Source organism: Myotis daubentonii, chromosome 9 (assembly GCF_963259705.1).
Source record: "Myotis daubentonii chromosome 9, mMyoDau2.1, whole genome shotgun sequence".
Classification (NCBI taxonomy): Eukaryota; Metazoa; Chordata; class Mammalia; order Chiroptera; family Vespertilionidae; genus Myotis; species Myotis daubentonii.
This window is the reverse complement of record NC_081848.1, coordinates 46,770,697-46,785,881: the sequence shown is the minus strand read 5'-3', so window position 1 is coordinate 46,785,881 and position 15,185 is coordinate 46,770,697. Positions and strand designations below refer to the sequence as shown.

The following is a 15,185-nucleotide window of genomic DNA, read 5'->3' as shown; positions in this document are numbered from 1 at the left end:
GGTCCTATAGCATATGCAGGCTCATTTATGCCCCTCTGGTGCTAATAAAAAATTCAGGAAGAGAGAAAATCAAAAATATGTTTCAATTGTCAGAACTACTGTGCAAAAAGAGAACTCTCTTCTGACATATGGAAGCTGTTAAGAATGAAGATCAATAGCGTAGTTTTACATACTGTTTATAAAACATCTAAGTTACTCAGATTTTAAAAAAATAACTGATACGTTTCTTTTCTTGGTGCTTCCTATAAACAGTAATATAAATATTCATGGGAGAAGAAAACCAAACCTATGTGACTGAATTTATCTTCCTGGGCCTTTCACAGGATCCACAGACACAAGTCCTGCTCTTCTTCCTTTTTCTGATCATCTACCTGCTGACTGTGCTGGGAAACCTGCTCATCATTGTGCTCACTCACATGGACTCCAGACTCCACACGCCCATGTATTTTTTCCTCAGAAACCTGTCTTTTGCTGATCTCTGTTTTTCCACCACTACAGTCCCGCAGGTGCTAGTCCACTTCCTGGTAAAGAGGAAAACCATTTCCTTTGTTGGGTGCTCAACACAAATAGCTGTTTTACTGCTGGTTGGGTGTACAGAGTGTGCTCTGCTGGCAGTGATGTCCTATGACCGGTATGTGGCTGTCTGCAAGCCCCTGCATTACTCCACCATCATGACACATTGGGTATGTGTCCAGCTGGCTACAGGGTCCTGGGCCAGTGGAGCATTTGTGTCTCTGGTGGACACCACATTCACATTGCGTCTGCCCTACCGAGGGAACAATATCATTAACCATTTTTTTTGTGAACCTCCTGCACTACTGAAGCTGGCTTCAGCAGATACCTACAGCACGGAAATGGCCATCTTTGCAATGGGTGTGGTCATCCTCTTAGCTCCTGTCTCCCTGATCCTTGTCTCCTACTGGAATATTATCTCCACTGTGATCCAGATGCAGTCTGGGGAGGGGAGGCTCAAGGCTTTCTCTACCTGTGGCTCCCATCTCATTGTTGTTGTCCTCTTCTATGGCTCAGCAATATTTGCCTACATGAGGCCTAACTCCAAGATAATGAATGAAAGGGATAAAATGATCTCTGTCTTCTATTCTGCAGTGACACCCATGCTGAACCCCATCATTTACAGTCTGAGGAACAAGGATGTCAAAGGGGCTCTTAGGAGAGTGACTGCAAAATAGTCTTATTGAAGGTGGGGATCTCTGGTTCTGATAACAATTTTAGAAATATAGAGAAAAGTGATTTTGTGGTGAACTTGTCCTATTTCATTCCATCCCTCCCCTTTTTTCTTTCTTCTCCTATCTCTTCTTAGATAAATTCAACAAATTACCTATTCAAAACAAGGTGTCTTGATAGACATAGGAAAGAATTATCAAAAGGAAAAAAAGGAGGGAAAGGAAGTAAAAAGAAAGGAAAGAAGGAAGGATGGAAGGAAGGAAAGAAATAAAATGCAGATAAACAAACAGTCACTACTCTCCAAGCCCATCTAAGCTAATAAGCAAATTAAAACAAGTAGACATACAACTATATATAAAAAAACAACAAAGAACCAAATAAATAAATAAAACTATCACAAATACAATAATGCATTTCTGGCAAATGGAGTCATTTCCTTCATTCTTGCATGAACTCATTAAATATATTTTGAATGCTTATTATATATCCCGGGTATATTTCAAGAAACTGGAAACATGAATTAAAAAGTTTTCATGGTATTATATTTCTAACATGGTATTATATTTCAGAAATTTAATAATTTATTAAATTTAAAAGAGAATACATTTAAGGAATAACAAATGGTATAACTGTTTTAAGATTATGCATAACATTAGGAAAATTGTGAATACAAGCTGAAAAGGGTCCAGTCAAGATGGCAGCATAAGTAAATGTGGTGCTCACATCCTCTCACAACCACATAAAAATTAAATTAGAACTAAAGTACAAAACAATCATCATTGAGAACTGCATGAAGTCTTATAACTAAAAAATAAAGAAACAGCCACGTGGAGATTAGTAGGAAGAGAAGAGTTGCAGACTAGGCTGGTCAAATACCCACGTGTAGTAGCTAAAAACTGGGAGGGTTATATCAGTGGTCTAGATGTGCCCTGATAAGCAAATGATCCCAGCCCCACACCAGGCCTCCATCCCAGGTTTCCAGCCCCTGCACGAGAAGTCTTCATAACCTCCGGCTGCAAATACCAGTAGAGATTTTGGCTGAGTGAGACAAAATGCTGCCAGAGTCCCAGGTGTTCCACTTAAAAGCCCTCACAGACTCATGCTCTCTGAGCTCCAGCACTAGGGCAGCAGCTCAAAAGATGCCATACAGAAAGGAACTGAATTGTGTGGCATCAGAGAGCAAGGGCTGGAGGGAGCAGCTTTCTCCCAGAGAGAAGTGCTGGTAGAAGCCATTGTTCATTTGCTGAGGCCAACCCTGAAGGTACAGTTGGGTGCTATCTGAGTCTCCATCAACCTGGCTAAAACAGTTTGCCCTGCCCTTGGACTGAGATCCCACCCCACTCAACTTGCAGGCCCACCCAAGCTGTTTCCAGTGGCTTTTTCATACAAACAGCCTGTCTTAGCTCATGCTTTGGACTTTACTAAAAATCTCTCAAACAAGCAGCATCTGGCCTTCATGTACCCCATACTTCTTGCTAAGTGGCTCCAGGCTCAGCACTAGTAGCAGCTGGCCTTGGTTCACAGTTTGGCCTCTCCTGGGCACCTCTAAGCCCAGCATAAGTAGAAGTTGCTCTGTAGCTCATGCTGGGTGTCCCCAAGCAGGGCACAAGTGGTGGCTGACCTTGGCCTGCACCTCCTGGGAGGTATCAAAGCCAGTGCCCCTATTGCTGAAGCACCTCCACAAGCAACATACTCAAGGGGTAGACATGGTGGGCACCAGAGCCCTGCTAAAGTAAGTCCTGTTCTGTGGGGTTGGCCCCTGTACAGCAAATCCTTCACAGTTGTCTCTCAGCTGGTTGACCTGGGGATAAATCCATCCCATTGATGTACCAACAACGATTAGGGCTCAACTACTATAGGAGAATGCACGCAGCCCATACTGGTGGGGGGTGAGCATGCACCTGGAGCAACCAGCTCAAGTGACTGAACCCTACAGGACACCTACTACATAAGGCCACTCTACCAAGACTGGGAGACATAGCAGCTCTACCTAATATATAGAAACAAATACAAGGAGGCTGCCAAACTGAGGAGCCAAAAAAAGAAAACATGTCCCAAATGAAAGAACAGATCAAAACTCTAGAAAAAAATAAATAAAATGGAGACAAGTAATCACCAGATGCAGAGTTCAAAACACTGGTTATAAGGATGCTCAATGAACTTAGGGGAAGAGTAGATGAACTTAGTACATACTTCAACAAAGGGCTAGAAAACATAGAAACAGAACTAGAAAACAAGAAAAAAACAGTAAGAAATAAAGAAATGCAATGAAGAATACATTACAGGGAATCAACAATAGAGTAGATTAACAGAGGATCAAATAAGCAATTTGGAAAATAAGGTAGCAGAAAACACTCAATTAGAACACCAAAAGAAAAAAGAATTTTTAAAAAAATCAGGGTAATGTTAAGGAGCCTCTATTACAGCATGAGATGTACCAACATTCACATCATGGGGATAGCAGAAGGAGAAGAGAGAGAACAAGGAATTGAAAACCTATTTGAAAAAATAATGACAAACATTCCCCTAACCTGGTCAAGTAAATAGATATACAAGTCCAGGAAGTGCAGAGACACAAACAAGATGAAACCAAAGGGGCCTAAACCAGACACATCATAATTATAATGCCAAAGGTTAAAGACAAAGAGAGAGTTTTAAAAGCAGCAAGAGAAAAGCAGTTAGTTACCTACAAGGGAGCTCCCATAAGACTGTCAGCTAATTTATCAACAGAAACTTTGCAGGCCAGAAGGACTGGCAAGAAATAAATGATGAAAACAAGGACCTACAACCAAGATTACTCTAGTCAGCAAAGTTATTTAGAATAGAAGGGCATATAAAGAGCTTCTCAGACAAGAAAAAGCTAAAGGGGTTTATCATCATCAAACTAGTATTACAAAAAATATTAAATGGTCTTCTTTAATTACAACAAGAAAAATGATAAAAATAAAAGGGCAATAAATACATACCTATTAACAATTGCTTTAAATGAAAATGGATTAAATTTTCTGATCAAAAGACATACAGTGGCTGAATGGATAACAAAACAAGACCTTTACATATGCTGTCTCCAAGAGACTCTCTTCAGATTGAAAGAGGCACAGACTGAAAGTAAAGGAATGGAAATAAAACATTTCATGAAAATGGAAACAAGCAAAAAACACTGGGGTAGCAATACTTATACCAGACAAAATAGACTTTAAAACAAAGGTTATAACAAGACACAAAAAAGGACTCAGCAATTTCACCTCTGAGTATTTATCCAAAGAAAGCCAAAACACTGAAATGAAAGCACATATGCATCCATATGTTCACTGCAATATTATTTACAACAGCCAGGATATGGAAGCAACCTAAGTGTCAATAGGTGAATGGATAAAGAAGTGGCACATATATACAATGGAATATGACTTAGCCATAAAAAAGAATGAAATCTTGCTATCTGCAACAACATGGATAAACTTAGAAGGTTTTATTCTGAGTGAAATAAAAGGATGTCAGGGAAAGACTGACATCCCACAAATGCCATATGTGGAATCTAAAAAACAGAATAAACAAACAAGCAGAACAGAAACAGACTCAGAGATACAGAGACATTTTGGTACTTGCCAGAGAGGAGGGGAATTAGGAGGATGGGTGAAAAAGGTGAAGGGATTAAGAAGTCCAATTTGGTAGTTACAGAATAGTTATGGGGATGTAAAGTACAGCATGGGGAATATAGTCAATAATATTGTAATTACTATGTATGGTGTCAGGTAGGCACTAGGCTTATTGGGGTGATCACTTCATAAGGCATATAAATGTCTAATCAATGGGTTGTACACCTGAAACTAATATAATGTATAGTAACTGTAACATAATGTATGTTAACTGTAATTGAAAAATAAAAAATGGTTAAAAATTTAAAAATTAAGCTGAAAAGTAAGTCAGAGTCTAAATTGAGAAATGCTTTGAATTTAATTCTAATATTATGCCCAGATTTCAAGACCCCCCAAAAATCCACCAGGGAGCACCAAATCTGATGCAAAAGCAGAAAGTCTTTTATTCAAGCTCGCTTGGTCCCCCCCCCCCCGCCTCCATTACTGGATGCAAGAGAGAGCCCCGAGTCCCAAGAGAACAAAGAATTTATAGGGCTTGGGGTCGGGGGGTGGGGGCGCACTCTGACCACTGATTTGGCCGATTCCGGTTGGTTGAGTGAGGGCTGGGGGCTAGTGACACAAGGGCAGGGTGCAGTTAGGGTCTGGTTACACAAAGACAGGGGGGTGTTCAGCATACTTTTGGCCTTGGGCTAGTTTCCCCCGCTTTCCCATTGGCCGAGATAAGGGCAGGCTGAGTAACTGATACATTCTGCAGCTTTTTCTTGGAAGAGGGGTTAAGGACACAGCTATCAATCCTGTTCTGTCCTTTCACTAACAAATTGGCCCAGCATATAATCCTGAAAATGCTGAAGATTGATGAATTTATATAACAGTGATAGAAAATTTTCAGAAAAGGAGGGATGGGACACTTTTGTGCTGTAGTAAAGCATTTATGATGTAGACCATAGTTTTGCACATCATGACTCGAAATGATTCTTGGATGGCTTTGTTGAAAGTATTTCTCAAGATAAGATGGGGTAGGGCAATTGATCTCAGGAACCTAAATTTGTAACAAGACCCAGATGATTCTTAAGCACATGAAAAGTGTTATACTGCTTTTTAGGCAATGGAATGGCTTTTATGTAATTATGTAATTACTTGCTTAATGTCTGACTCCTCCACTAGACTATAATTCTATGGCAATAAAGACTGACTCCTTTGTTGACTTTTGTATTACCACTTGTAGGATAGTGCCATCCACTGTTATAGCTCAAGAAATATCATTTTGAATAAATGAAAAAACCTAGAGTTTAGAAGAGAGATATTGACTGGAGAAATCTGTTTAGACGTTTACTGCAAGTGGAGTTTGACAAACCTAAGAATGTGGGCTGTGGGGCGCGGCCACAGTGTTTTGGACAGGTTCAAGCCTTGGACTACTTGAGAGGGCACAGTCCTCTCATTGCCACATGCAAGTCCCAGCTTGGATGGCAGAGCCCTCCCAGCACAATTATAGCCAACAGCTATAGTTGTAAGCTTGAGCCTGTGACCCGAATACATGGCCCCACATGCCTGAGTGATAGAGTTGAGGTGCATGTAGTGGAGTGGGACTGCAACCCACGAGAATGTTGTAAACAACTTGATCACGCCCTTACTTTGCCTCGTGGAATCTGCTATAAAGTAAAGACAGGGCTTGTGGGCGTGGTCACTGTCTCTCAGAAGCAGTGTCCCACTGAGACCCAGCTTTTTATTCTCTTGTCTGTCTTTTATAAGCCTTTCATCATCCTCACTCGGGTTCACCCTTGGCCGTGCCGGTGCAGCAGTGTGCCAAAATTTTTATCCAGGAAACTAAGTGCATGCATTGCAATTTTGAAAGAATTCTACTAAAATGCAAGTGCCTGGTCCTGTTGTCAAGCACAAGGGTGGCAAAGATGGAGGCAATACATATGTTTTGTAAAAGTATTCTAGTGTAATTCTGAAGTGCAATCCTGGATGAGATGTGATGTTGGAGAAAGATAGTGGGAAAGAATCTATGCCAGGACCTTGGAGTTACAAGTATTTCGAGGTGGATGAAGTGTAGCCAATCAAGGTTGGAGCCCTAAGAATCAGAGAAGCAGAGGAGAATTGAATAAAGATGTGTTAGAGTGGTGAAAGGAGAAGCCTTCCAGGAAAGATTTCTCAAATGTCTCAGCGTTTTACGTATTGATAAAGGACTATAGAACTTGTCAATTCAGTCTCTTTTTTTTTGTCTTTTTTTTTTTTTAGCTTTGCAAAGATTATTACAGCAGAATAACGAATGACAGACTTTTTTTAGAAAGCATACAGAATGCATTCCTAAGGAAGTGACTTCTAAGTTGAAAACCAAAAGGTGATAGAGCTAACCAGGTAAAGGTGTGCTAGGGTTAAGAGGCAGCAAGGCAGAGACTAAGCAGGGAGGACTACCTACAGCAGTGGTTCTCAATCTTTGCTGCACATTAGAATCACCTGGGAATCTTTTTAAAATCCTGATTTCTGGGCCTCATCCTCCGGAAATTGTTTCTTTGGTATGGGGTGAGGCCACAACATTAGTAACAAGAAACAGAATTTCCGGAGGGTGAGGCCCAGAAAGCAGGATTTTAAAAAGATTCCCAGGTGATTCTAATGTGCAGCCAAGGTTGAGAACCACTGACCTAAAGGGTTTTTGTTTTTGTTTTTACTAAGAGAGGCTTTCCTCACCCCGACCATAATATATATTCTCCTATGTTCTATTTATAGTTCTAGTTTTCCTTTATATAAGGTAAAGCTAGTTGCTATAGTATAGGGATCAGCAAACTTTTTCTTTAAAGGGCCAGATAATAAATACTTTTGTCTTTGTGGCCATACTGTCTCCATCACAACTACTCAACTCTATCACTGTAGTGGGGAAATAGTCAGACAAATCAAAAATAAATGTGTTCCAACAAAACTTCATTTGTAAAAAAAAAAGCATAGCCCCAGGGACATGTTTGCTGACCCCTGCTCTCACAGATAACTCTCAAATCTAGTGGGTCAACAGGTAGAAGTTTGTTTCATTTTATATAAATTCTAGTTGGATCGACAAACATCACATCTGCTCACATGCCACTTATTAAAACTCAATCATATGGCCCCACATAAATACAGGGGAACAAGAGGGACATGAATCTGGATTGGGGAGTCTGACATTAGGACTTTGTTTTTAACCATTAGATCGTTAAAATATCTGGAATTTATTTTAGGAGAATTTACATACATGAGTTAGTATAATACATTTCCCCCTAAACATTTAACTATTTGTTCTAATACCATGGCTAGTCATTTTCTCCACTAATTTCAAATGCTGCTCTAATATATACTAAATTTTAACATACATAAAGGCATATTTGTCAATTATATCACTAGTGGAGGATCAGCCTTTGATGGACAGCTGTGAGGGGGAAAGCAGGGCATGAATGTGCAGTATATAGAGGGAAGATTTGAAGAGGTGAAGATAGGAGGCTGCCCTTTCTTATTTCCCTTCCTTCCCCTGCTTACCCCATAGGAATAGAAACTTCCTTTCTATTCCAAGTGAAGTCTGGAGTAAGGTCATCAGTGGAGACCAAAGGTGTGAAATAGTCACTTTAAGAAAGGAACTGAGACTGGGTTCAAGAAGTGCAGTCGTGTGCTGTGTTCTGGAAGGCATGGCTGAATATTGAAAAAAAAAAAAAGCCCCAATTACACATCAATTTATTGTTGTCAAATATATTCACAATCAAATTACCTGTGAGTTTTTATGAAGCAGATAATAGAATCAAATATCTTCAGAAAGAGTAAAGAGAATGGAGCTAGAACTGAATAGCCAAGAAATGTAGCTTAATACTATGTCTATGAGAACATAATATGTGATGAAAGAAATAGAAGAAGTTAACATAAAAGGGAAGGATTATTTTAAAATATCAATAGAAAAGGCAACTTTGACAACAAAGTTAAAAACTTACCATATCAAGATAAATTTATTATAAAAGTTAAATGCAAATTGTAAAATGATTAAGAAAAATAAAATATATAAATTGCCATCAAAAGGTAGAATAGAAAATTACATCCTAACAGTAAAATCACTGAAAGAAAACAAGGTAAGGTGGGTAGATTTCACAACACAAATATTTTTAATACTTCTCTGTCCAAAAATCCTTATCATGGAGATACTAAAAAGTCAAATAACAAATAAATTTGAAAAAAAGTTTTTACCATAAACATAACAAAGTGTTGGTATCCTTAATCTGTAAAGAACAACAACTCAATAAAAAATATTCTAAATAAATGAATTATGCAAAATAAAACAATAGATTAAAATGTTAAACCTAATAAAAGAGTAAAGACTATTTACTTGTTAAATTTAACATGGGAAAGGTGTGGTGGGTTAAAGTACACTTACATATTGCTGGTAAAAATGCAAAATGTTTAACATTTTAAAAAATCGATATCTTTTTATATTAAGAATATTACATAGATTTGACCTTGATTCTAATAATTCTACTCAAAAATTTATTCTAAGGGGAAAATATTACTTATACACCTAAGAGATTAACATTGTTTTTATACATACACATACACACACACACCATCACTATTAAATTTACTATAGTGATGAAATAACTAATTCTATTACAAAGCATCCATATGATGTAATATTTTGTTAACACATAAAAGTGTTTTCAAGGCTATTTATTCATGTAAGAGTTAAGGTTTATTAAATACTCATTATATGCCATGTGCTGTTCTATTTTTTTCTATCCTCACCCCAGGATATGTTTTTATTGATTTTAGAGAGAGAGGAAAGGGGTGGAGGGAGAGGTGTAAGAGAGCAACATTAATCAGTTGCCTCCTGGATGGGCCCTGACCAGGGATCTAAGCACAATGTAGATACATGCCCTGACCAGGAATCAAACCTGAAACCTTTTGGTGCACAGGACCCCGTTCCAATCAACTGAGCCACTCAGCCAGGGCACCAGGTTCTAAAATGCCTTGCATTTATGTCTACGAACTTATTTAATCCTCACAGTAACTATGAAGTGGGCCTTACTATTACTGCCAAATTACAGTATTAGATGTGCAGACTAAGGTCCAGAGAGCTTAAGTAACTTGCTCAAAATTATATTCAGTGGTCCCCCCTTATTCTCAGGGGATAGGACCCCCAGTGGGTGTCTGAAACTGGATAATACCAAACCCTGTGAATTAGGCTCAGAGATTCACAACAACAACAACTAATAATGAAAGAGAACAATGACCTGTAATCAAAATTATGTGAATGTGGTCTCTCTTTCAAAACATATTGTACTGTACTCACCCTGCTTCCCGTGATGATGAGAGAGGATAATATTGCTTACCTGGAGAACTTGCACCTTCTCACTTAGAGGAAGCATTTTACAGGTTCTCTTTAGCATATCCAAACTGCCACAATCGCTACTCTTGAGCTTTGGGGCCATAACGAATAAAATGAGGATTACTTGAGCACCAGCATCGCGATATCAGGAGGTCGATCTGACCACCGCGAGGGCTACTCAGTGAATAGTTGGTGGAGCCTGTGCGGCGAGGAGAGGCTGGAGGAAGGCGTGGTTCTTGCCCTGGGAAGGTCAGCGCGAGATTTCATCATGCTCCTCACAATGGGGTGCCGTTTAAAACTTATGAATTGTTCCTGGGATTTTCCGTTTAAATATTTTCAGGCCATGATTAACCCTGGGTAACTGAAACCGCAGAAAGCCAAACTGCAAATAAGGGCTGGGGGGACGGCTGCATATGTAAGTGTGGGGTGTACTGAATTCAAAGCCCGGTACTCTGACCCTGACCCCGGGTTCTCTGTCACTGCTCTATGCTGCCACCATATAATGCAGAGGGGAAAATCACTAGATATTAATAGGCGAAAAAATATTTTACATGCACAAAGCAACTCAGGAAAATGCATGCCTGCATTAAAAAGGGAAGGAAATGCATCTAAATATGTGTAGAGATTCTCTCTCTGTAAGGAGATTTCAGTTGGCTTTTGCCTACTTCTAGTATTCTTAATGTTATTAATATTTGAAAAAGAACTTTTAGTGTTAAAGATAGACTAATGTTTTATTATTGAAAAAAAAATGTTAGCAAATTTGCAAAAAAAATGCAGTATTCTAAAAAATTCTGCCACTCACATGAGCCATGTTATTTTGAAGCTTCAAAACAACTCACAACTTTTGTTTAAATGTTTTCAAACCTATAAACAAATTGTAGTAGCAGGCATACTTAAGCTACCAGGAAATGAATATAAATTCATTATGTTGACCCCTTGTTTTTCAGAACAAACACACAGACACATCCACGCACATTAAGCATATGAGCCCTTTGCAATTGTAGGGAGATTTCAAGACAACCTTAAGAAAATGGGAAAGCAGTTTTGTTTTGTGTCTGTGTTAAAGCATAGTTATTTACCGTGGACCTTGCTGATGAGCTGCCTTAACTTTTTATTTTATTCATTTCAGTAATATTTGGATTTAGAGCAATATAAAAACATCCATGCCAAAAACAAACAAAAAGACAAAGAAAAATCACCTGTTGGAGTGCGCAGGTGGGGAAGTTTCCATAATAGCTGATGTTTGGAAAAGGGAGTGAACGTGAAGCAAACACATGCAAACTACTACTACTTTGGGCATTAAACGAGGCTGCCTACATGATCTTTAACAGGGTCAGTTAGTCTAAAATTTGCATAAATTTAAGGTTCCCTCCCCTGATGTCTGAGTCTTGCTTAGGCCTCCATTTGAAACTTTCTTTTCTTTGGGGCTAATCTTGGTCTGTTTGGACTCCCAAGGTTAGATGTCGCATCCCAGTTGGCAAAGGCCCCTAGATCTTTTAAATGTAGTAGTTACCTGGGAAAATACAGAGTACATTTTTAATAGGGTATGACTTATACCTTCTAAGTAGCCTCACGGAAAGAAGATTTATTTTTTTTAAAATTTTGTTTTATTGCTTAAAGTATTACAAAGAGTATTACATATGTCTCCTTCCCCCCCCCCCTTGACATTCCCCTGGCCTCCCCTACCCCCCAGTGTCTTGTGTCTATTGGTTATGCTTATATGCATGCATACAAGTCCTTCGATTGATCTCTTACCCACCCTCCAGCCCCCCAAAAAAGAGCAGTTGACAAGTCAAGTTCTACTCTGCACTGTGGTGTTTCTATCGTGATTATCTGACTCTCTCAGAAATCTGAGTTTGATGACGAATAAATTTCAGAATCAAGCCATGATCCCTCCCTAGAAGGTGGGGTATGTCCTCAGCATGTATTTCCCCATGACCCTCCTCAAGGCCCCCATGACCTCCTTATTCCTCAGGCTGTAGATGAGGGGGTTCAGGGCTGGAGTGACAATTGTGTAGAAAACGGAGATGATGTTGTCCTGCTTGGGGCTGTGCAGAGAACTGGGCAGGATGTACATGAACGTGGCAGCTCCATAGAACATCCCGACCACAGTCAGGTGGGAAGAACAGGTGACTAGGGCTTTCTGCCTCCCCTCATTTGAGGGCATGTGGAGCACAGTGAATAAGATTAGTGTGTAGGAGACCAGGATAGCAACAAGAGGGGGCATCAGGAAGGTCACACCCATCACATACACCATGAGCTCGTATCTGGAGGTATCTGCACAGGCCAACTTCAGCAGAGGTGGGATCTCACAAAGCAGGTGCCTGATCATCCGGGCTTTGCAGAAGGGATAGTGCATGGTATACATGGTATATGCAAAGGCACTCAGGGATGCAAGGATCCAGGATGTGGCCACCATGAGCCAGCAGACCCTTGTACTCATGAGGACCATGTAGTTCAGAGGATGACAAATGGCCACATACCTGTCATAGGCCATGAAGGCCAGTAGGAGGTCCTCTGCACCACCCAGAGTCAGTGCCAGAAACATCTGAAGGGCACAGCCCCCAAAGGAGATGGTGTTTTCACTGCGAAGGAAATCCACTAGGGCCTTGGGAGTGACAACAGACGTGAAGAGGAGGTCCATGAGTGAGAGCTGCCCAAGCAGGAGGTACATGGGCACGTGGAGCCGGGTGTCCATAGTGATGACCAGGAGCAGCAGGCCATTGCTGGTCAGAGCCAACATGTACAGAATTGTGATTATGGCACAGAGCAGCTCAGGAGACTCACTGTCTTTCAGAATCCCCATCAATATGAAGCCACTTCCCAGGGTGGAGTTCCAGTGCTCCATTCTGTGCTGTTTCTTCAGTTTCCTAGAACCAAATAGATTCTTGGAGAAATTTTGCTAAAATGATACCTTAGTTTTGTAATATCAAAGGCCCCTTAGATGGCCAACATGAATCCAATGAGATTCACTGGTAACTGACTTTACCGCTTAATCTCTCAGTTTCTGACTCTTTTCATTGTATTTTGATAAAGAACCATCTAATAGGTATCACAGCAATAGCCAAACGTTAAGAGGTCACTACATAAATATATTATTCAGTCATCAAACATGAACATATATCCTTCCAGAAAGATTAAATCATCTCCCTCTTAATAGAAAGCTATATTCTGTCCCTCCATGCCCTTGATTATCCTTGGACCTATCTTATAACGTCAGATAAATGATTTAAATACCCACTTAGTGTTCTGCCTAGACCTGCTGTGAATATTAAATTCTAAAGCAGGTACAAAAATAGGTTTGAATAAAGCACTTTCACTTCTTTTTTGCATATAATTTATGTCCATTTGTTTTCATCACTCAAGGCTGTAGGTACAAACCTCACTGGAAGAGCTAATGTGTGCCCACTTTAGTCACCTCACCTGACTGAGAGAGAAGACTTTAAGACTATCCCAGACTAGAAGATGGTGTGTTTGAGTTGCTACTGCTTTTAGAGTTAATCCTTTAGGATCAATGCAAACATAGGTGCTTTTTAAAAACAAGTCATGATAAAATGTGACCTGGAAGAACTCAGAAATATGATAACAGATGAGGCCCTGCCAAGGAAGATCAGTGTGTTTATGTTGGAAAAACTGGTGAAAGGTATAGGCAACAAGAGAGTATATATGTATTTTGACATTTACTTGTTTTTATTGGCCTCGTCTGAGTCCACAAGATTTTAATGGTTAAAAGTATTTGAGCATATGAAAGGCATATCATCTGCACTTAGATGGACCTCTGGAGGCATGTGTTATCAGATAGGTGCAAGTATACCTTATCAGAGGCAAGCAAAGACCATGGGATCTAAGGACAGGTACTGATACTTTGTCAGGAAAAAGATACCCAAGCCTGGCATATAGCACAGCCTCATCATTGTCACTGATTCCACTTCCTGGTTAGCGCACCAAGAATAGAGGGTATTGGGAAGGACTGTAGAGCCCAAAGCACTAGAGAAAATGAAAAACAGAATAGCTTAGTTCTTGGGCTTTGTTTTGCAACATAACTGGAGGCTGCACACTTTCCTGAGAAAAGAATCATGACTCTTACCTCAGGCTGTGAGAAACCCAGCTGGCTGACCATGCGGACTGCCCTATTGTTGTTTTAAGGTCAGGAATGTTCCTGTAGAAATAGGAAAGGAAGACGGGGATTTTCTATCAGCATCCAATTGGTTTCATTTTTGCTAAGTTGGGTGAAGAGTCTGAGGAGTCTGACCAATGTCGGTATCAGGCCTTTCTGTGCCTTCTGTTCCTCAGCAGGTCTTCTCTAAGTGACGCAGTAGACCCAGACAGAGAGCTAATACAGTTCTCAAGTAGTTTCTTTGGAGCAAGAAGATGGCTTTGCTGCTCTCACACCTGTGGAAAATTAGGAGAAACTGCTCTGTCATGCAGTTTCCCAGGTAAAGAAACCATCCAGTTTTGGAGCAGTTGTCAGACTGAGTTCTTGGGTCTAGCTGCTCAGATGTTCATTTACTGGTGCTATGATCTGAGAGCAAAGATGAAGGCAGCAGGAATCTGGAGGAAGTACATATTGGGAGCTGCCTAAGGGAGACCCTGCCGTGCCTGGCCTCCTTGTCCCTGGGGCCAGCAGCGAGCTGGAGCCCTGTCCTGGGGGAGGCTGCTCTGTCTGCTTATCCCATGACCCAACCTCTTCTACTCTAATCTACCCCTACCTTCAGAGGGACTTATTTTCTTAGATGAAATGGCCTCCCCTGGAAATGCTGGTCCAGGAAACAGAATATTAATGAATCCTCTTGGGCATGTTTCCTGGACTAGTATCCCTGCACTCTCCTCTCACTAAATTTGTCTTTATCCAAATCACCAATTTATGTGCTTTATCTAAGAAATTTAAGATACAAGTTAATAAAGGATTTTGTAAATCCTTTGTAAGGTTTAAAACCAAGTTATTTGTATTTATTTATTTTACAGAGGGGTTGAAATAAAGGGTTTAGGGAATACAGCAATAAGTGAAAAGTATCTCTATGATCTTTGGGCAGAGAAGAATCTTGAACAAGACACAAAAAATACTAAAT

The 15,185-nt window shown here is 40.1% G+C and overlaps 2 protein-coding genes across 2 annotated transcripts; one reads left to right on the top strand and one right to left on the bottom strand.

The window, feature by feature from the left end:
* The first annotated feature begins 266 nt into the window (after nt 1–266).
* On the top strand, nt 267–1,190 carry LOC132242189 (olfactory receptor 2D3-like). Its single transcript, XM_059711099.1, has one exon. The coding sequence runs from the start codon at nt 267–269 to the stop codon at nt 1,188–1,190; it is 924 nt and encodes a 307-aa protein (XP_059567082.1).
* A 10,731-nt stretch (nt 1,191–11,921) lies between these two features.
* Nucleotides 11,922–12,970, bottom strand: LOC132242186 (olfactory receptor 2AG1). The gene has a single exon (XM_059711098.1). It carries the CDS (start codon nt 12,962–12,964, stop codon nt 12,014–12,016), a length of 951 nt encoding a protein of 316 aa, XP_059567081.1. The 5' UTR covers nt 12,965–12,970; the 3' UTR covers nt 11,922–12,013.
* Nucleotides 12,971–15,185: the final 2,215 nt, after the last annotated feature.